The 23,195-nt window shown below is 45.9% G+C and overlaps 1 protein-coding gene across 1 annotated transcript in view; it reads left to right on the top strand.

The window, feature by feature from the left end:
• CCDC3 (coiled-coil domain containing 3) overlaps positions 1-22,784 on the top strand; it is a 46,319-nt gene extending 23,535 nt beyond the window's left edge. Inside the window, 1 exon segment of the mRNA XM_055809106.1 lies at positions 20,173-22,784. Within this exon segment, the coding sequence (XP_055665081.1) occupies positions 20,173-20,448 (276 nt within the window). The 3' untranslated portion in view covers positions 20,449-22,784.
• The last annotated feature ends 411 nt before the right edge of the window (positions 22,785-23,195 follow it).

The following is a 23,195-nucleotide window of genomic DNA, read 5'->3' on the forward strand; positions in this document are numbered from 1 at the left end:
GCCTGTTGTTGGACTTACGTGCTGCTGCTGGAAGCAGGTAATGAGATATGTAATAGGAACGTTACAATTAATTATTATAAATGTCTTCGTAACAACTGTGTGGGCATCATGCAGGTGTGTGTGAGGACCTTGGCGGCCTGACAAAAATGTAATTATCAGTTATGGAGTTAGTGGCAACATAGGAGTAAATGCTCTTTGGTGCTTCATCGATCAGCAAAGTGCTAATTAACGATTGCTTGAGGCCAGTGTGTTTCTCTGGAGAGGAAAGTAGTACCTCCTTAAACACCTGGATGTAGCGTGGGTGGGAGTGCGGGGGAAGCGTGGCTTACCTGGGAGACTGCAATTACAGCCAGGTTTTCCTGACTTGGAAATCAAACCAGAACTGTCCTTGCCTTAAATCTGGGTATTGGGCTTTTTTTTGACATGCAACTGGAAGTTGTTAGCAATGGATGTCCATATAATCCAGCTGAAATATGGTGGGTTTTTTTGACTGAAGTAGGTCATTAATCTTTAGTTTGCCAGGGGTCATGATGGACTTCTCATCACTGAAAAAGAGGTTGGATCTTTTGTCTAGGAAACATGTACCTGCTGAGATCATCTGGTGAGCATAAGGGATGATTTTCAACAATTTTATAGAGGGAGTCAGATCTAATTTTGTTCAAACAGAACTGATTCTTGTTGTCCTTGTTGCTCTGTACTGGACCTGAGCTTTCAGCATGCTATTTTCTAGTTTGTCTGACAGAAAATGTGGTGTTTGGGGCTATATGCCATGTAATGGAGAATTCAGAGTCCTTGCCCCACAGCCCATCCTTAGGGATTTTTCTCCTTGGGGGCCATAGGAAGCATTGTACAGCTATGATTACAAGGAAATCTTAACCACAGGGGTGAACAAGAAACAGCCCTGAAAGCAAGTTCAGAAGCTGTCCAAGGCACCATCTTACCAAGCTCAACTACAGCTGAAGAGTCAGGGTAAGAAAAAACATTGCTGTATGGAGGCAGTCTTCTAAAATCACTTCAGAACAGGAGCCTTTTAAAGTTCCCAGTGAAATGCAACAAAACATGCTGCAGAGCAGCTTTAAAAACAGGAGGAAAGCAAAGACTGATACATCTCCATCACAGCAGCGACAGCCAAGTAGTTCTTGTCAGTGTCGTGTTCCTTTTAAAATGTGTGCTGAGCCCTTTTGTGCTTTTAGTGCTGCTTGCTGAACTATTAAGGAAATAGGAAAGCATCCAGAAAACTGGCTCAACTCAGCTGACACTGTGAAGTTTAAAAAAGGAGCAGGAAGGAGATTGAGGTCTGCAGCATGCTGCTGGCCTGCCAGCGGCTGGGGATGTGGTATGCATCACTCCAGTCCTGCCGGTGCAGCCCCATGTTCGGAGGTGTCCGGCAGCTGTTGAAAGGGAGGCTGGAATAACATCTGCTCACGGCTGCTGAGATGGATTTTTGAGGTAGCCTTCAGGAAACTTTTGACTGTGCTGACTACAAGGCGTGAAAGTGCCCCGTAACACCATATTGCCCTTGAAGACACAGAAAATCTGTAACAGTGAATTGACTGTAATTTGTCAGAGCTGAACAGAGCTGTGTCCTCTTCCTCTGAACTTCTGCAAGCCTCACAGGTGTTGTGTGAGAATTATTTGTGGGCTGCAATGCCTGTGATGACTTAATGCATAACACAGGCAGGATGAAGATGGAGGAGTGCCCATCCATGGTTGCTACGGATATGCTTTGTCATGGCTGTTACGTGACTTCATTATTTCTTAACCACGATTTTTAAAGTCCAGGCAACCCACATCTTCATCTACTGTGTCACCATTCAAGACTCAAAACTCAGCTCAGAACTGGTTAGGTTTAACTGCATATAACCGCTTCTGGTGATTTAACATCAAGGGGAGTCAATACTAGAGGATACTTACCTATCTTTTCAGGTAATGCAGAATTTATTATGAGATCCCTCCCATTTCCTTTTCCCTTGTATGTGTTTTTTTGTAGACCTCGTGAACCATAGTTCATAGTAGAAAAAGTTATATGTAGAAAAATAAAGTAATAAATAAGTCTGAAATCTGAAGCCACTTTCAGAATTTTTTGGATAAAAGTGGCTTTGTTAGTTCAGGGTATTGGTCTACTTTGATAAGCAGTAGAGGTGGAATATTACTTTGTGAGCTCTTCTTTACCACTGTCTGAAGTAGACTTGGGTTTGGGGTTGGCCAAAGAACAGGCAAAAGGTTGTCTGCAAACCCGAGGAGGAGCCTGAACTTTGGGGTTAAGCCCAGTAATTGAATCAACTGGTGTTAATGTTGGATTATCCGTATAATTTTCATGTTTCTTGGTTATTGTTACATATGCATCTGTTCTAATTGTCTGAAAAGGCCTTTGAAAAATTAAGTTTTGAAATGCTTGGGAAATATTCTGTCAGCAATTAAAGGCATGAACAAAGATGTGGCATGCATTTTCAGTAGTCTTCACTAGATTTAAGTATTCAAATTAGTGACCCAAGACATGAGTTTACACCTACCCAGCAGTAATACCACTGACTTCAAAAGGCATGTCTAAGCTGACATGTGGCTGTTGGACAAATAGCAGTTTCTTTAACTGCTGTTGCATTACTTTTGCTCCCCTTTCTGTCACGTTATCCAAATTGCTACCTGGTCATGTAAGCAAGTCTTAGACTCATTGCCTTAAGTCTATAGCAGAGCATCTCCCTGATCTGTCACTCTCCAGCTCCTCACACAAAGCAGAAAGTCAGGGCAAACTCAATTTCTTGGCATTTTTTAGTAGATCTGAACATCTGTGGTTTTTACTGAACTCAGTCCAGCTCCAGCCTCATGGTTGTTCTGGTTGTATCTGAGGGACTCATTCCAGAACTGTAGTATCAAAGCAATTTTTAGCTGTTTTTTAAAGCATGGACAGTCATTAGCAGAGCTGGGAGGCAATACGGGGATCCTCATGTCTACTGACTTCTTGCTGCTAGAAATCGACTTTCCTTCACACGTAACTGAAACCAATATCCCTGTCTCTTTGCCTGTATTTCATGTGTGGTATTTTGGGGAGAGCTCATTAGAGCCAAGCTCAAGCTTAACCAGTGCTTAGTTACAAGTGCAAACATATCATGAATGTCTGTCTTGCATTAGGGTCTTTCCAGAAGGCATTAAAACACAGCCAAGGTGGCTTCACAGGCTCTGTGTTCTCCCAGCGCTTGTTGGTTCAACTGTTCTTAAAAAATATGGGAGTTTGGGAGAGCGTAGATGTCAGCACCAGTAAGGATTTGCAGTGTGTCAAGCAGAGGGAAATAGGTGGGTTATTTCAGAGCCAAGCTAGCCCTCTCCTCTGCCCAAGCTTTGAAGTGAAACTTCAGGGAAAGAAATGTAGCAGGCTCTGGTAGTAGATGGCTCTTTGGGGAGCTGTCACCTACTATTTTTGAGTTGCAGCTGGATTACACAATCCTGGAGCCTCATTGCACTTTTGTCACCACCTCCTGTCCCCAGATGAGCCGTGAGAGGCCTCCACCAGCCCAAAGCCAAGATCTCCAGAGGCTGGAGCTGGCCCATCAGGAAGGATGGGAGGCAAATGTGAAACTGGTTGCATTGCAGGCTGTGCAGTTATTGTGGAGTCTACTGTTTGGAGTTTTCCCAAGCCACGGGAAAACACCTGTGGGAACAGCAGCCATCTTAGGTTTGTCGACAAGATGATGTGTGAAATCAGTGCAAACTCCTTCATGACAGGGAATGAGCCTGTTGAGTAGAAGATGTAGTTTTGCTTGGCAAATGTTGCTTCAGTTCACAGAGAGCTTTTTGGTGCACAGCGAGTAGATTCCTCCTGGGGGAAACACAGACAGGCTGCTCCAGGCGCCTGTCTGGTGTGCACCAACTCCTAATGGGAACACAAAGGCTCCATGGTTTGTCCTTTATATACTTTCAGATCCCCTTTCTCTGTATATTTGCTCACCCCAAACTCATCTAGAGCTTCAGTGTGCAAATATGTTCATCTTGCTCCAGCTGTTTTGCTAATGTGGATGCAGCCAACAGCCCCAGCCTTTTTACAGTGTCTCACCTGAGACCTTGAGTTTTGGGCACCCAAGTCTCACCATGGGTTCCTGGCACATGTAGTTAATCTCATCTCTGCTGCTTCTTTGCTCTTCGCTTTGAGCCAGTCCATGGGCAACTGGTCCTGCCACCTTACTGCTCAGGCATGGGTCAGGCCATCACTATTGCACTGGTCTGGCATGGCAAATGTGACAGAAGGGATGGAGGAGTACAACGTTGCCCATAGCCTACTGAGGGATTTCTGTGTCATTTTGCTGGAAGACTGACTGTAACACCTTCCAGCTGACAAGCATCAAACTGAATAATCTCAGCAGATCAGGAGCATCTTTAAGGTCCTCATCAAGACATTTGCTCTTAAGTTTCCAAAAAGCCTGATACCTCAAGCAAAACTCAACTTCATATTGTCCATGGTCAAGTGCAACCTCTGCCTGGCTTTCAGTTTGCATCCAAAGCATTTAAGAGACACAGGTGCATCAACATGTGCACCATTTTTTAGTAAGCTGGGGCTAAGTTTCTTCTTTCTGATGGCTCTGCTTAGACTGTCTTATGTTCCTGACCTCTCCTTCTGTGCAAGGATGGCTCTCCTTATTTCCATTGAAAACCTTAGTGGTGCAGAGACTGCTTTTATTTTGGCACATATCAGAAATTACTTCATAAAAGTCGCTGAGGAGGAGACTTGGAATTCTCTTCAGATTTTATAACTTGGCTAAAAAAAACCTGGCTGCAAGCTAAATCTTGACACATAAATCTCAGCCAGGAAATAATTCAGTTTCTCTCCTTCCACCAAAACAGTAAACAACCCACCCCCCTCCCAAACACTTGCAAAGTTATCAATGGTAAAAGGTTATTTTAGGAAAGGATTAAATAAAGAAACATTAGTAAGTGGCAGGTTCTCTAGGGTGGGGAGAATATGAGAGGAAAAACACTTGAAATGATGCAATTTATTATGTTTTTTTTGTGCTTCTTCTCTTGAAATCCCTCACAAATATCCTGAGGGAGTAGTGTAGATCATCAGTTTGCCTTTCAGTAACGCCACCTGCCATGCAAAGTGTAGGTGCTGTATACCAGTACAGTGATGTACTTATTAACAGAATTAAACAGACCAAGGCAGAATGGAGAGATCAGTCTGGATGGGAATCAGGTTAAACAAATGGGCTATCCAGTCTCTCCAGCTGACCTTGTGTCTTCACACCCTTCAGCTGGCAAAGAAAATGGTTTTTGTGAGTGGTGAAATGACAATACACCATTTCTAAGTCGTTTTCAACCTACCAGGCACTTCTACAGTGCCACACCACTTTCATTAGGCTGAGCAGATCTGTCCCTGTCCATCAGGCAAACAGGATTTAGAAATAAGCATTAAAAATATAGAGAAAATAATCATTATTTAATGCCACAGAGATCTCTCTTGTCCCAGCGTTATAAACATTGGAGATTGAAGCCTTGAGTATGTCACCTGCAGAGCATTCTCATGTCTTCAGTATCTGAGAGGATGAGGGTTCAGGATTGCACACATTAGCCAGGTTACTGTTCTCTTCACAGAAAACTTAAACTCTTGGTAACTCAGAATTGTGGGGGGATTTCCAAAAGTGTCCAATGATTTGGGTGGGATCTGTAATCCTCCTGGCTTTGGAAATTCCTCCTGTCTGTCATGAGGGAACCGGCAGAGGATCTCTCCATCCCCTACCAGCAGCCCTGGCTCAGGGGGGGCTGCAGCAGCCGGGGGTCAGCCAGCGTGGGCCCGGCCACGAGAGGGGCAGGAGGAGGGTCTGGGGAGCTGCAGGTGCCGGCCTGGCCTCGGTGCCGGGGCAGCCACGGGGCAGATCGCCCTGAGCGCCGTCACACGGCACGGGCAGGACGGCCGGGGATCGGGCCCCGCCAGCGTGGGGCTGTGAGAGGCAGGTCCTGCGTGAGGAGCCCCATCTCCTGCTGGGACAAGGGGACCCGCTGGGTGGCTGAGGGAAAGGCTGTGGCTGGCGCCTGCCTGGGCCTTAGCGAAGCCTTTGGCACCGTCTCGCCCAGCATCTCCTGGAGAAGCCGGCTGCTCCCGGCCGGGCCGGGGGGGCTCTGCGCTGGGCACAGCCGCTGGGCAGGAGCCCCCAGCGTGCCCAGGTGGCCAAGGGGGCCAGCAGCGCCCTGGCCGCTGTCAGAAGCGCTGTGGCCGGCAGGGCCGGGGCAGTGCCCGTCCCCCTGTGCTGGGCACCGGTGCGGCCGCCCCTCGGGGCCTGGGCTCAGGGTCGGGCCCCTCAGGGCAGGGGGGACGCAGAGGGGCTGGAGCGTGTCCAGAGCCGGGCAGGGGCTGGGGCAGGGGCTGGGGCAGGGGCTGGGGGGGGGCGGCGGGGGGAGCTGGGGGGGTCAGCCTGGAGAGGGGGGGCTCAGGGGCACCTGGTGGCTCCCTACAGCTGCCTGGCAGGGGCTGTAGGCAGGGGGGGTCGGTCTCTGCTCCCAGGGAACAAGCGCCAGGACACGGGGAACCGGCCTCACCTTGTGCCGGGGGAGGTTTAGGTGGGTGTGAGGGGAAATTCCTTCATGGAAAGGGTGGCCGAGCCCTGGCACAGGCTGCCCGGGGAGGGGGTGGCATCACCAACCCTGGGGGTGTTTAAAGACGTGCAGATGCGGTGCTTGGGGACATGGTTTAGTGGTGGGCTTGGCAGTGCTGGGGTAATGGGTGGACTGGGTGATCTTAAGGGTCTTTTCCAACCTAAATGATTCTGTGAGTCTATCAATGCAACACAGCACACACTGAAATCCCATGGACATTGCTCACCTATCAAAGCCAAGTGTCCACATAATCAGGGTTCTCCACTTCTTGGATAACGTGGACTTAAATCCCTTGATCTGTGACACAGAGTACAAACTTTTTTTTCTTTTTCTTAACCCCAAATTCTCCACCCCCCCACCCCCCCAAAAAAAAAAGTTTTGTAGTACAAACTTTTGTTGACTAAACCCCTAGTTATTAAAAGCCCAGCCAGTTACATGCTCCAGTGCTGGGCAATTTATCTAGGATCTTTACAGGAAAATGTGTTTCCAGATCACCAGAGACAAGGCTGTGGTGGTAGGCAATGCCTAGCAGTACCATTCATGGAAAAATATGGTTTCTGGGCTCATACTCTGAATTTGCACAGCGAAGCACCGAGACCATTCTGCATGCAAGTGAAGTATCTGGCCACAGATCCTCGCTCCCCTATTGCTCCTGTCCCCGCAGTATCCAGACTTTGATTAGAGACAATTCTGGTTTGGACTGTAATGGCTCAGAAAACTCTGTAAATCACAGATGTCCTGTAATCCCCATTTTTGAGATGGGGAATTGAAGCACAGAGAAACTGTTCACTGGGACTGCTTTTCCTCTGATTATCGCCTTCTCTGTAGCAGAGACATCCAGTTCCTTTCCTCTGACAAGGACATTCATTTTATCTGCCCTCTTTGATTAGGTGTGAAGTGCATGTGTTGCTTAATGAGAACAAGCTATTCAGATAAGGCAGCTCAAAATAATTATGATTTTGCTTTTCCAAAATTATTGCCAAAAGACAAGGAAAGTGTCCTAGTTAAGGGACTAGACTGGAGCCCAGGTCCTGGCTTCCTCACAATTGATTTTGTTTTTTTTTTGTCTTTTTTTTTTTTTTTATTGCTATGATGTTAGGCAGTTCTTGTAGGGTTGTGCAGATGGTGCCTGGTGTGGATACTGTGATGATTGCTAGTGGGGGGGGTGGGGGGGTGGCGGTGGCGAGAGGGGCTCTTTGGGGCTGTCCAGATCCTGGCTCTTGCTATTGCTAAAGCTGGTGAAAGTATAGGTAACTTCTGTGTCAGAGAAAGGTGAGAAAAATAAAATGAATAGCCACAGAAGAATTTTGAACTAGCAGAGAAAGTTATTTTAGTAACCAAATTTAAAGCCCTCTTATGCACACACATACACAAATGGTAACACAGACTTACAGGGGATACATTTGCTACTTGTCCCTAAGTATCTGGCCAGGAACAAGAGCAGATTTTATAGGTAAGTGCACATGACAGCAGGATTTTACAAGATTTCGCACACCACAGAGCAGTTGTTCACAAAAAAGCAAGAAACCATAGTGCGTGGTTGAACTGTAGCTCATAGGTGTTGCAGTGTGCTTTCTGTGCAGTGGTGTGGCACTTGCTATGTAATTATCTTGCTCCAACAGAATTATTAATTTAGGATTAAACAGTTGAGAGCCACCATTGTAATATTAAACAGCAGTGGAGTGCGTGCTCTATAATTTAGATGCTTTCAGGGAAGGGTTTACCACAGGACATCTGTCAGCCCTGCAGGCGTTTTGTCCAGTGTAGCTGTGGCTGCAATTCTCCTTCTCCTGAAAACAGGCTGGGAAGAGGGCTCCAGGCTTGTGTGTATGGGGAGACTTGACTCATGCTTACCTTAATACCTTATTTTCCATGGGCATTGTAACCAGTCCTGTGTGATGTTTTTTCCTGTATAAGGCAGTAAGCTGTGCAGCACGTGATGGGAGTTTCTGATGTTTCTGTGTCTATATGAAACGCAGCAAAGCAACAGGGAGAGGGTTTGGCCGTTGAATACAATGCTGGATTTCAAATACGACTCTATTTCCCTGACCTGATATTTCTGCTGAGAATTGAAATACTGGCTCAGGAACAGGACCTGATCTGAGGGATTGTACTGGAGTGAAATGACAGCTTTTGACTCCCATGGAAATAGCCATTAATGCCCTGAATGCTTAGGGCCATTTAAGCACAGGCAAGCAGGAGGGTGGTCCCCAAAATACTGTGTCTCTGCACCTCGAAGACTGGTTATTTGCCAAACCCTGCCATGCTCAGAGTGGCCTGTTGCCCATTTATCACATCCAGGGTGGTCTGGGGCCCTTTCAGGATTTACAGCCCACGCAGCAGCTGGAGCTGTGGACAAGCTGCTCAGAGCTGCCTGGTGGGACAGGAATATCTGTGAGCAGCAGTCAGCTCCCGTCAGCCAGATGTTAGTGCTTGGAGGTTGTTATTCAGAGCTGCTGATTAGTCTCTCAGGCATTTTGCCTCCTTGGTTCCTTTCTCGGCATGCTGACATTAGCCAGAAAGCGCCTGCAGATTGCAGATGGTTTTTTTTTTTCCATCCCTTTGTCTTTGCTTCTTCAACCTCACTGCAGCATTTCCACTTCACTGCTGTGGCAACCTGTGGCATTTCTGCACTTGAATGAGGGCTGAACCTGGTCCTCTGCTGTGCATGTGCCTCTTCATCACTGCTTGCTTGGTCACCTCTTCCAAGGCTGCAGGTGTGGGACACAGCCAAGAGCTGCTTGCTGAGGTCTCTTCTTTGCTCTGGGCTGTCAGAGCAGCTCGGGAGCAGATGCAGATGCCCTTCATCAAGCCCCTGGGCTTCAGCCAGTCTGATTTCAGTGCCGCTGCTGTCATTTCCCTCAAGGCTTCACAGATCCCTTACTGCTTGCAGGGAAAGGCTTCACAAGAACTTCTTGCCCTGCTCCTGCCACGGCAGGCATGTCTCTGGCTGTGTGTGTAAGCACGGTGTCAGGGTTGTTTCCATATCACTCAACTCTGTTTTAGTGCCTTCTTCCCTGCTCTAAAATAGTTTCTCTGAATCATCCTCTGGAGGAATTTCTGACTCTCCACTGACTGTAGAAAGAGGCCAGAAAACCAACGTTTCCTACCCAGGATCTAGGTTAGATATGTTAAGCAATGGGGGTGCAAAGACTACCCCAAGAGACCCACCAAGCACAGAGAAATACAGGTCTGAGTATGCCTTCTCCACTCCCCTCCTTTTCTGCACCCAAGCGGACTTCACAAATGAAGTAAAACAGATCCAGCAGTTCCTATGGATGCTCTGGAGAGATGCAGGCACCAGAGGATGGCAGGTTGCTGCAGGGCACCTGCATTTGCTCTTTGAAATCCAGAAGCTGTGCACAGCAGCAGTGCACGCTCAGGGCTTCCAGCCGAGCCTGCAGCTGAGGAAATTCTATCTGTTTGTAAAGGCAGCCGAGCCACAGCAGCTTATGTGAAGTACGAAGCCAAGACGTCCAGAGTGGAGGGATTTATAGGGGAACATGACTTTTATAGATGTTGCATTAACTTTAAACATTTGCCTTTCTCAGCACAGGTTCTCCTCCTGTGCATAAAGCTTCCCCTAGGTATGATATATATGCTGGGGAGGAGACATGGACCCCGCTTACAACGAATGTCCCTGTTTCTGTGCTTTCTGGAGAGGCAGCTTTTAATGCATCGCAGTCACACTGTGGCCATTTGTCAATACCCATCCATAGCCCGCTGGGATTTGCTCTGCTTCTCTCTTTCCACATTTTGACTTAGAGGTAACAGAGAAGCAAAGTATTTCTCATTTTATATATAAAATGTATTGTATTGTATTATATATTTACTGATCCCAGTCCTTCCTTTCCCTTCTTGGCAACAGAGGTTGTGGGCACTGAGCATTTGCGCTCTGAACCTGCCAAGAGGTACACAGAGATCTGGCACTGCCTTGCCCACGGGAGGTTTTGAATTCTTTAAGCCCTTAATCAACCTTGTTTCCCTGTTTCCATGTGCCCCCTTGTCGTCCCACTGCCCACATCTCCCACCTGTTACTTTGTACCCCTAACAGCTATGTTTAACCTAGACCTCAGTTCACAGACATCCACACAGCACCTGCTGCACTGAAGCATCAGCCACGTCTGTTAGGAACTTACACAAGTTGTAATACCTTAGACTGAAGTAAACTGTAAACACCCCAAACCTGGTATAACCCTGGTTTAAACTAATATTGTTCTCATGCAAATTAATACAGGTAAAGATAAATATGTTTCCTCACCAGCTGATGCTGGTTCTCAGCTTCAGCTGCATCTGGGGATGGCGTATTTGAATATATTGTACTTCCCCCACTGCTACCCTGCTACAGGGTGTATACTGTGTATTTAACAGGACAATTAAACTAAATGAAGATTCTAGGAGCTGTTGAAACACCAGCTATTCAAAAATCAACACCGACATTTCAATACATAGGAGCAGAGCGCAAGATGCCTCATTGCTCTGATCAGCAGTTTCTCATTTCCCTGCATTCCTATCAGTGAGAGGGAAGGACCCAGTACACTCTGTTACTGGGTCTTGCTGGCTTTATCCCTTCCTTGGTAGTTAATTAATGCGTTGTGTGTATGTGTTGGGGGAATGATGACCTAATCCTATTGAAATACAAGCCAAATAAAACAAGTTTAGATGGCGGCGTGGTCACACAGCAACTTTCAGTCCCAGAACAATACACATGAGGTAAGGTATATTGGCAGAGTAGTTTTAGGCATATCAGACCTTATTAGCTTTATTGTGATAATAATAATAATAGGTGGGAAAAAGCTGAGTTGGAAGTTGAAGTGGATAGCAAGTTTTGGAAAGTTTGGTAGCTGTGGAAATTGAAAATTTCTGTACACGTTAAAGAAAAGAAAGCTTCAAACCTTTGAAGCCCAGCTGAAACTGAAACCCTAGTTCTGAGACCAAAATGAGAAAAAAAAAAAGAAAGAAAAAAAAAAAAGAAAAAGCAGTAACTCAGCAATTCACTCATTTTCAGCTTTTGGGCAGAGCAAAATGCAGAAATCTATGAAGCAGCCTGTCTTGTAAGGTAGACATAAAACCATGTTTGTTCTCAGCACCAAAATTGCTTCTAGCAATAGAAAAAAAAATTTGGTTTTCCTTACCCAAAACATTTTCCTTTAAACTCCGCATAGTTAAGCTGGGTGGTGCACTTTAACATTCAGTGTAGTGTGATTTACCTGTAAGTAAGCAGCTTAATCCATGCCTGCACTGTGCACTCTCCAGGAAGAATCTACCACCTATGCGTGATACCTGGAAGGAACCGGAGCAGATGCTGCATTGCTGATTGTTTTTGCAATCTGTATCTTGGGAACAGCTGTGTTGCACAGTCTGTGAGCTATCTGCCCTTGCAATGAAGTCTGCACAACCTGTAATCTGTGAAGACAGACATAAATGAAGTCTGTCAACCCTGTAATAGGGATGCAGAGCCTGGAGTAGTGTCCTGGCTGCTGTCTCTGCTTTTGCACCCTATGGAGGCATGTGTCACCTCAGGTTCCTTATTTCACTGGCCACCCTGAATATTTTTGGTGGAAGGAGTCAGAGGGGGGTGACATGGGTCTCAGCAAAGAGGCTGGCAGGGTGGTTATCTGGCTAAACCCCTGGGAAGGCTGTAAGACCCTCTGCTTCCCCCCAAGCCCTGACCCATTTCAGAGGGTATACATTGCCCAGCCTCGAGCTGGGAGCGGCGCTGAAAGCTAGGAAGCTCTTGGAAATGCAGAAAGCACAAGGTATGGGGCTGGTGGGGCTGAGCACGGAGCCCAGCACTCAGCAACTGCAGCCAGGCGAGAAGGAGGACGGCTGCTCCTGCTAAACCACTTAGACATGAGACTTCACTGCTGCTTCCCTCCCAGATCCACCACCGCATTCCTGTGGCATCTTGGGCGAATTGCTTGGAGGAACATTTTTAAAGGAAACAAGGCGAGAGCAGAGCCCCTCCACCTCAGCGATGGGGAAAAGCAGCCGGCTGGCTCTTGGTGTGCCTCCCTCTCTGCACAGAGGACAGGAAAGGGACTTGGAGATGCCCCAGACTGAGGTCCTACCCTCTTTATTTTTCTCTTCCTGGAGACCTTCTGTCTCTCACTGCCTAGGCAGGGAATTTAGGGATTTCCTGTCAGAACTCACTTATCTGCTCACTTGGCACAAGTGAGGTGCCTGTGGTAGGCAACCTGGCTCATACCCTATACCTTTTTTTTCCCTTTCCTGTCTTCTTGATTAGTGTGGTTTCTATTTGAATTATACCATTGCTTTTTTTTCTTTTGCAAGTATAGGCAATAAGGTGTTGATCCCTTTCTGGGTACTGACAGTGACCAATTCAAGTACCGTGGAGACACATTTCCACCTCCATCCACAGTCTTGGCAAAGGGGACTGAGTGTGACTGTCACCTGGTCTCTTTGCATCCTTCACCTCAGCAGCGTCTCTGGCTTCAGGGCTTAAAGTGTCTGGAGAAAGCGATGCCCCAGGACATGCTCTATGCGTGGTTTTGGGGTGAGGGACCTCTCTCCAGGTACCTGCAGGATTGAGAGTCTTTTCCACAGCCCTCAAGAACCTCCTGATTTCCCTGTGTCCTCTAAAACTACTCCCAGCCTGGGAGCAGGGGTAGAAGAGCTGTGAGTTTGAAGTCAAAGGGTAGTTTTTTTTAAATGAATGGTGGCTACAGCCACTGTCGATGAGAGCCACCAGCAATTCAGACACCTTGCCAGAAAGAAAGATCTGTTTTTTCAAAGTACTTAATCACAGGGAAGTATCTTTTAAAAAAATAAATCTGTTGTTTAGCTGAAGATCATTATTTAAAAAAAGATGAGAAGAAAAAGAATCAATTGTGAGTGATTAAACCCTGCGAATAAACCATCCTCTGTGCTGAGTTGGTGTCTTGGTGGAGCTGCTGGAACTCGGGCCTTATGATACAGCTTGTAAACACTGTTCATATTTTCCAGGTACATGGGCCCTTCTCAGCTGCTCAGGGGGACGTCAGGGGCCAAGTATCACCCAAGAGACCTGCCAAGATGTTGTCCAAGAGCTGCCCCTGGCAAGCCTTCCAACAGTTCTTGGAATGGTTTTCCACCAAGCAGTGGTTTGATGCAAATTGGAACAAACAAGGCTGTTTTTAAAGACACCCATGGACATGGATTTGGGTCCATTTCCAGGGCAAGGTTCTCCAAACCCCAAGAAAACTATCTGTATGCTGCCCTTGCAGCCTGCCTCGGGTAGTCAGTGATGCCAGGTGCCATTCTGTGGGACTTGGGGTGGTATCCAGCTCAGTCTGAGCTAGTTATCTAGGCAATGCAGAGGGGTCCCCAGAAGTGGTCCACCTGAGGTAAGCATCTAAGGTAGGCAAGAATTGTCCCTTTGGACATGACCATTCCTTTCCAATGATGGTTAGGAAAGGTGAGATAACTTGCCTTGACTGGCTGCATCTTAGGAGTTTGAAGTGAAAATCTGCTTGTAATGAGCAGGGAAATGGGGAAGAAAAGTACCATTCACAGTGCCAAGACACCTCAGTGTGGGTGTAGCCTGGCAGAGGTTCCCTGCAGGCAGTGCTTCATACCCCAGTGCAGTCCTTGTCTCTAGTATCTCGAACAAACTGGAGACGTGTGCCACAAGCCTTACACCCCCCATGGCAAATGCTGACCCAGCATCCAGTAAGATAAGAAGAGCCACAATAATGTCTTTCTCCATCCAGGTCTTATGCATCTTGATGATTCATATGAAGTCCTAGGGTGAAATCCCAGCTCATCTTTGTTAATACCGGTGATGCTGGATCTGCCCTTGGGACCCTGATTTGGTACCTCTGAAAGGTGCAGTCTTGCAGCAAGCAGAGGTGGTTTAACCCAACACTATCATGCCCCCACCACTTCACCCGAAACAATGGTTTAACAGTGCTGACAGGGGCTTTTCCACACTTCAGCAGGACTATTGGTCTTGGCTGAGAAGTCTCAGTAACTGGAGCTTAAGTCACTCCGTCCCAAACCCAATCCCCTCCGCTGCCAGACCCCTCTTGCTATCGTTTGCTGCACCCTCCATCTTTCCATCCAACATGCTCGCTTCCACGTAGCCTGTCCAAAGGGGCTGAACAGAAGGAAAGAGCGATTCTCAGTCTGAAACGTGAGCATGGCAAGGCAGGACTCAAAGGGAACCTCCTGGACCAAGAGAGATGAGGATCATCTGCGTGAGCTGTATATGTCCTTAGAGCTTCCCCAGGGCACAGAGCCCTTCTTGTTAAGAGTACAGAAGGGTTTGGGAAGTAAATCCTGCTGGAGTTAAAGAAAAATAAAGAACTATGTTTGGCTCCTGAGTCTCTTGAGAGAGAGTTAATGAATTATTGCTGTTCTGAGACAAATAAAGCTGGAGGTACACTCTTAGTGCTGCATAAGGTTTTGGTTTAAGATGTTTTATATAACTTGAACAGCAGTAAAGCACAGAGCAGCAAGTCAATGTGCAGCAAATGCAAACAGTTTTTACTTTTTCTGTGGGGCAGATTTATAGCAGCAAAGGGCAAGAGAACAGCCGTGCTGGGACATGGTGAGCTCACTAGGATGCAGTACAGAGGAGGCTCAGTAGCAGAGCAGATGCTGTGCTGCCCAGCCTGCAGTGCTTGGGTGTAGAGGAATGAAGCTGGGTTAATTAGCATTGATAATATACAACTGTGGATTGGCTTCAGGGGCAGCGGGTTGGTTGATATAGACAAGGTGCAGGTGTGGCTGGTTAAGTGGTTGAGAGCCAATGAAGAGAGAGCAGCCGAGGAAGAAGCAGAGAGAGGAAGAAGCAAGAGGGGAGAGAGCATGTGTCCTGGATGAGGGGAGGTGAAGGCAGCAGAGGGACTGTATGATGAGTACGCTGGTATGAGATGGTAAAAGACCTTGTTGTAGCTTGATAGTTTGGAGAGTGCTGTGACACTTGGGCTGTGTTTCCAGTCTCATTTCTTCCACCAGACACTCCTGATAGGTTGTGCTGGGGTGATGCTGGGTCTGGGATGCTTAGGGAGTATCCTGGCTGGGATCTGCTCCAGTTAACATTGTGTGTCAGGAGGAAGATTTGAGGGCAAGAAACAAACGTGACCCGTGCCCAGTTCTTTCAAAACTACATCGTGTCCATTCAGAGATCAGGTCACATGTTTAAAGGTGCTCCTACAGTCATCTTGCCTGATGGCACTCTATATCTAAATGTCCAAACCACCATCTGATGTCAAAGATATTTTTAGGAGACCTGAAATGGAAGACTTTTGGCTAGTGGGGCTCCACTGCTTTTTAGCAGTGCTGCCCATAGGGAGCATGAGCTAGCTAGAACTCAGCTCTCTATTTGGTAGATGAAGGGCAAGACCTGGGTGCCACTGCTGGGTTTTGAGTGACATGAGCTCTGTAATGCTAACTTCAGCCATTTACAGACAATTTGTGGTGGATGAATGCTACCATCATGCCTTTATCTATGAGGTGTTTCCTAGCCACTGTTCCATTCAAATGAAACTTACAGAAGACAGATGTGTGTGCCTGTCAATCAGACAAATGTGTATATATATATATATGGGTCAATTCAGGGTGTTTTGTAAAGGGCTTGCATGCCTGTAACGTGACACTCCAAAAATCAGTTTGATTTGTTACAGTGCTGATTTGTTTGGCAGATGGACAGATTTTGTGAATCATCTAGATGCAGTAAAACTTTAAACTGGGTATATTTGTGAGAGGATGTTTCAGACAAATACTCAAATATATTTATGTTGTAATTTCACAGCTGTAGGCTATCTGGGATAAATCCTAAAGAGTTGTATGGTTCTTGTTGTGCGACCTTTCTTGTTATGTCTCCTGGTACCACTCTAGCTAGACTCAAGTTTAACCACTGCTGAGGATTCCTTGCTAACAAAACTGTAACTTTTGAAGGAAACCTAGAAAAACAGCCCATAAGATTTTCTGAGGAGCCGCTTCCCAGTCCTTCTCTCCATTTCCCAGGTCTACAGGCATTTATGCCATGCTAAGTGCACATTTTGGAGCTGTTGCTTAACTGTCTGCCATTGATATCTTGTGGGAGTTGTCAGTTATCCATCCTTCCCTTCAATGGCACTAAGTGGAACTGGCTTCTCAGTGACTTACCTTGCTGGATGGAGGTTTCATTATCCCTTAAACATTGTATTAAAAAAGCCACCCTACCTTCTCTAGTGTACCTGACATGGCAAGCTGTGATGGGGAATGGGAGCACAGGCCACTCCTAGAAACAAAATCCAGTTCTCTGTAGCTTTTAGCAATACTTTTGGAGTAAGGTCTGATCTTGATGGTCATCAGTACAAACTGTGCACATTTGTGGGTGCATGAGACTGGATGAAATGGCATGTGAGATTCTTGTCTTTAGAACTGAAGGTGTGGATGCCCCATCCCTGGTAGTGTTTAAGGCCAGGTTGGGTGGGGCTTTGAGCAACCTGATGTAGTGTAAAGTGTCCCTGTCCATGGCAGGGGGATTGGAATGAGATGATTTTTAAGGTTCCTTTCAATGCAAACCGTTCTATGATTCTATGATATGTTCCATAGAAATGACTGTGCAATGCAGGGGTACCTCATCTGGCTGTAAACAAGAAGTATTCAAGTAGCAATATGGACCAGGGGCTGGTTAACTTCTCACCTATTTGTTCAGCAGTTGGGTTAGTTACACAGATGGTGCTGAGCTCCTAGCTGTCACAGTTACACAGTTCTCAGCACCAGTTTAAAAATAACTTGGTTGCACCTATGTGAACTGCAGCCCTAGCAGGAACAGCAAGGGTAGGATTTTTACATCACTTTTTACATCACATTTAAACATTATCCCCACTGCAGAGTCCTGTGCAAAATGCTGTTTGTAACCAGCTTGTGAGAATATGAGGACTCCACCTTGTTGTTTTTCCCCATGTAGAAGGAGCAAAGAGTTTTATTTTTTCAGCTGGTAGTCTTGTGATTGCAGGCAGGCATCCAGTTATCAAGCTGGGCTCTTCCTATCACCTACCCTGTTGGTAAACAAAGCTGTGCATGTCAGACAGTAACTCATTTTTTTTGTAACCATATTGTTCCAGTAATCCCTTTGGATATCTCCAGATAATTTAAGCACTAAACCGTGAGTTTCAGACTGGAAAGTGAGAACCTGGAAGTGGAAGAGCATAAGCAAATGAGCTGGATAGCTTTTTGACGGGGTTTGAGAGGTTTCTGAGTGGCTCTGTAGAGCTGGACTACCTCTGCTGACAGAGGGCCAACCTCAAAAGGTTTGGGAGTGCCTTAAAGGATGAGGCTAATGCCACCGCTGAGGTGTTTGCCATCAGACATTACCATTGCCCCACCAGGCAACCCAGACAGATGAGACACGGTTGGCTTTGTACCACCTCACACTTCAGCTGCATGAACTGTTTGTTCCTCTGCGTTGAACTGTCGTATGCAATGCCTACCATTGCATCAACGGAAAATGCAAGAAATCCCTTATGAAGTAGAGTTTCCACCTCCTGTCTTCCCAACAAACATCTTTTCCTAAGTCAGTGCTCTTCTTTGCCGGGATTTCAATTCAAGTGTTCTGCTTGAAGTTTTGCAAGGGTTTGGCAAACACAAAAGCCAAGATATGCTGGCTGTTTTCAAATAGCACTTGGAATGAGCTGTGGTCAAAACCAAATTCCCCTCTCTTCAGTGCAATTTCTGGCCCTCTGTCTGTGAGCTCCCAGTCTCTCTAGTATACATTTATAAAAGAGCCCTAGTGAGAGGATGGTCAGGGCAAGCATTTGTCTTTCAGCAAAGCCCTGCAATACTTTCGCACAAGAAACAAGAGCTTATGGGGACTGGAAGCAGTTGCTGTGTTTGTGTTGACTGGCCACGGTTTTCAGATGCTGGGGGTTTCCAAAGCAAATGAAATGTTATTCATCAAAGCGGGCTCCCTCCCCTACTTTCAGTTGTTGAAAATACTACAAAGTAAGATGGAAAGAAACATGTAATCCTTCATCATCACAGTGAGGATTTACTTGTTTGTTTAGATTCCCTGTCTGTTCCAAATGTTCTGCCAGAGAAAGCCCATCCAGGCTCCGGGAGTGCTTGACACACATGAAAAAAACTCTAGATGCATATAGGAGATAAATCCAGCAGAAGACACTGCCTCTCCTCACAGCGCACCAGTGCAGCAATCATCTGAAAGGCCCACTTGCACAATAAAATAGCTCAGGATGCTTTTTGTAGGAAAAAGGGGGCAGAAACAGATGTTGATGGTGGCTCTTCTACATGAGAAACTTTATGGAAGGGCTGTCCTTGAGCCCCAGGCACCTCCTCTTTTTCTGCTTGGAAAATGTTGCCCAGGTAGAAAACACAGAACTTGGTGCCTTTGTGGTCATTTAAATGAGAGAGTCATATTCAGAGGGTGATTCTTCCCACTGCCCTAGGAGGTGGAGATCACCCTTTTGAAGGCTGTCCCTCCCTGCAGTCATTACAGGGGAAACCAAAAGAGAGGAAAAAGAGAGGAGCTCAGACCCGAGGCTCACTTTTGACTGCTTAAAAGGAGGCAGCTGAATCCTGTCCGGAGGAACACAAGTGCTTTGCATTGAAACTAGTCAGCAGTCTTTGTAGCTGGTGTTTCTCATCCCATTGTTATTGCTGCACCTACAAACAGAGAGCAAGTCAGAAACAGGGGTGGTAAACATGGCAGTCATGTATAGCTGAGATGAGGTAGACCTCTGGGTCATCCTAGGATGAGGTAGTAGAAGAACAATTGTCCAACAGATGTTTTGCATTTGCACCATTATCCAACCCAGCAGTTTTGAAAATGCCCTGTGAGCTGCTCTTCTAGTGATGCCTTGGATGCAACACCTTTGAAGCTGGCTCCTTTTTTTTTTTTTTTGCCTATCTAGGAGCCAAAGGCATGAGTGGACATCAAGAGCTTGATGACCCTGCTGGGAGTAATGCGACAGTAAGTTGGTAGTGGGTAGAATAGGAGGGGCAGTTTTCAGCCAATGACACTGTCCCCGGGCCCCCAAATCACTTCTGTTAAAAGTTATGAGATCTTGAATGCTCCTAGAGACTGCTGAGATTTTACCCTTTAGGGTTTTGTCTCAAAGAAGCCTGTAAAATGAGATATTTAAGACAACTCCGTTCTTGAAAAGGCAAACCCAACCAGTTCTGTGTTGTGCAGGTGCCGTCCTTATTTCACACTTCGACATCAAGAGCAAAGGGCAGGCTCACATCAAAATCTGGGGTTTCTGAAGGGCTGCTAAGGTATCAAATCTAGGGTTTTCCAAAGTGACACCCCTTTGCCTGAACTCCAGTTTTGTAGCAGAAATAGGGCATCCTACCTTCATAAATCCAATGTAGCCTCAACGGGCTGGACAAGTCTGTCAAAACAGGTCATAAAAGTGATGGTGAATCACTATTATTGGTAAGACCTACAATTTTGGGTCTTGCCTGAATACAGAAGTGAAAGAGAGGATTTTACAAAAAAAGGTATAAAAAAAGAATAGAACTTCCAAAAAAAGCAATCTGCTTTTGAAGAGCTGTTTCAAGGAACACCTGAATTAACCCTTGCTTCAGTAAGCTTTTGTGTAAAGCTCACCTGTTGCCATTTTGTTTCTGCTGTCCCCTCAGCTCATGTGCTCCTCAGTCCAGAAAGCCCTGTTTGAGGAGGAGGACAGAGTGAAGAAGCTGCAGCAGAAAGTGGCGACACTGGAGAAGCGCAACAAGCAGCTGCGAGATCGGGTGAAGAAAGTCAAGAGGTCTCTCCGGCAAGCTAGGAAAAACACCAGGCACATGGAGCAGATGAACCGAAAGCTCAGCGAGAAACTTTCCTCTGTAGGTGGTCAAATCCCTTATATTAACTCTTTGAAGCAGGAGAACTCCCATGCTACCTACCTTAAAGTATAATGCAAGAGTAAGTGCTCAGGCCAGTGATAATGGCGAATTTTGCCTACATTAGATCAGGAACTGGCCCTCACACCTTCTCTACAGTGTGCTTCAAACCTTGCATGGAAAAGGAATCTGAACTTGTTTTAGATGCAGTGCTAGATTAAACGTGAATGCAAACTGGGTTTGGCTGTGTGTTGGAGGCACAGCCCAAAGCTGTGTCCTCACCGTCTTCAGTGGACACAGAGTCAGACAGTGGTCTGTACCTCTCTGCCCTCACCTCACTCTGTCTCCATCACCACTTTGATGAAAGTGCCAGTTCAGCCCCACAGGATGTTGCAGGCCCTTGGTGCCGGAGCTGTTCTTGCCAGCTTATCTCCTCCATGTGGGCTGGGCAGGCAAGGCCAGGGGGATATACAGAGATGGTTGCTGTGGGAAGGATGCAGGGATGAATGGCCTTTGCTCAATCACCACCCCCAAGCTCTCAGCCTCCCTTAAGCTTGACTGAAGTCTACACCCAGTGCCTGAGCAAAGGCTACGTCTGGGACACACTCAGTTTGGGCCTCGCTTTGAAAGGAAGCACAGATGTGCTCAAATTGTCTTAAGAGCATTTCTAAATATCCCTAAATATTTTTATTTAAAATATCTAATATTTTTTATTTTACCAGGAAGTGCCTCAAGGGTCTCAGTAACTCCCTCAGGTGCCTTTATTGTTGCTCAGCTAAAAGGGCTGGAAACCACATCATTTTGGGACCATGTCTAGGGCCTAATCAAACCCCTCAGTCAGGAGGGGACTTAGCCTGGCTATTAGTGGGTGCTGGCTTAGGCCCAGCAGACAATTTCAGATCCCATTTTCAAGCAGGTTTTATTTACAGTGTGGACAAGGCTTCAAGTTTTGTAATCACTGTTTGAGATATAATGGAGGTTGCTGGGCAGCCTCACTTAGTTACACTTAGATGCTGTAGAGACCACATCAATATCAACAGGGCATTAAAAATTAAGGTAGTTTATATATGTATATATTTTAAAATCCTATAGAAAATATTTTTATTACACATTTGATATAGTCTAATTTCTTAAAATATGAAGTAATACCCATTTCTTGGTTATCTTGTTGAAAAAAGTCATCATGTCCTTTATGAGTCATTTACAACATCAATATTCATGACTGATAACATTTTCAGCTGTGTTAATGTATCAGAGCATATCTTGGGTCTTGATGCTTAACCAACCTTTCTTCATAACAGGGCGCCATAAGGAGAGAAAGGTAGAAGAAGAGATTTTGTGTTGTTCTTTCCTTCTCAAAGTAATTTTTCTTGCTCCAAGCCTAAGGCCGAAGTGCAGATGTGCTTCATGCTTTTTGACAGGGGCAGCCCGTGCTTGCCCAGCCTGGAGCAACACCGACAGTCTGCCAGGGTTAAACCTGATTTGTACAAGGTGGACTGATCCAGGTGATCTTTAACATAAGAGGTGAGGTCCTCAGAAAAAACAGTGTGTGGACCACTAGTCTGCTCCTAACTTGCCATACGTACCAGATCACTGCATGGTCTCCATACTGTGTCTCAGCACTCAAAATTAAAGTATATCCAGGATACAGCCCTGCTGGACCACGCTTTAACTATCCCTGTGCTAGGAAAAGCCCGTATCGCCTTTCAGCCATCAGCTTCATTCCAAGCTGAACTCAGAAGTTAAGCCTTGTGTTGGCTTCTAGGATGCTGCTGAGTTTAATTACCTTCCAGTTTTTCTCCTTTTGGAAATAGAGCTTCCCTCCCCCTCCCCACCCCTTGAAATAATATTGGCATTTCTTAAGATTCTGACTCCTCCACAAGCTCTGCTGGTTTCAAAGGCTCTGCCTACCGAATCAGCACAATTTGAGTTGTTTTGTGCTGTAGTCAGCAATGCTGTTTCCTGAGAAATACTACAGACCCAAGGCTTCCCTAGAAGCCATCAAGAGATTTTAACTCCAAACTTTAAATCCATAGGAAAGTAACTACTTTTTTTTTTTTTTTTTGGGGGGTGTGTGTGTGTGTGTGTTTCTGGTTTCTAAACTGCTGTTTAAATAAGTGAACTGTTTTTCCTGGTATAGGTATTAAAAGCCTGTGTTTTAATTTTTTGTTAATAAAAATATTCCCTCTGGTATTCATTCACATTTTATAAATGTTTGTATAAAGCTGAGAAAGTATAGTTAATATAGCTACACCTTTGCTATTCTTACAAATCTTCCAAACACGGTGTTGAAAAAGCTTTTTCTTTTGGCTGATGTTTCTTGTCTTTTGATTAAAAGATTAGAATTTTCTTCCTATTTCCTCCTTTTATCTAGCTTAAAAAAAAAGTAAACCATTTTGTTCTCCTTGTCAGTTTTGTGAGAGTTTTGTTACTTTGTAAAGAAAACAAAACCAACACTCCCAAATGCAAAATCCAAGTGCAACCCAAAATGTCCCCTCTGCATACAAAACCAAAAAAGATTGTTTCCTTGGAAGTTTTTTTCCTTTCATTCCTGCATGGTTTTGGATCATTTCCAAAGATAAGGACTAGCAGTCAGATCAGATCACAAGCTAACCCTCTCAACAAGTAGCAGGGGGTGCCAAGCCCAAATAAAAATGCTATTACAGTGTTACCACTGATTGCCTGTCCCTGGTGGGGACAGTATCCAGAGTGACCAGGGAGGCTGTATGGGCAGGCAACATGAGTGCAAAGAGGAATTTGGGTTACATCCATCAGGTTGGTGCATGTCAAATAGGGCCTGACACATACTCTAATTTTTAGCC

Source organism: Falco peregrinus, chromosome 6, assembly GCF_023634155.1.
Source record: "Falco peregrinus isolate bFalPer1 chromosome 6, bFalPer1.pri, whole genome shotgun sequence".
Classification (NCBI taxonomy): Eukaryota; Metazoa; Chordata; class Aves; order Falconiformes; family Falconidae; genus Falco; species Falco peregrinus.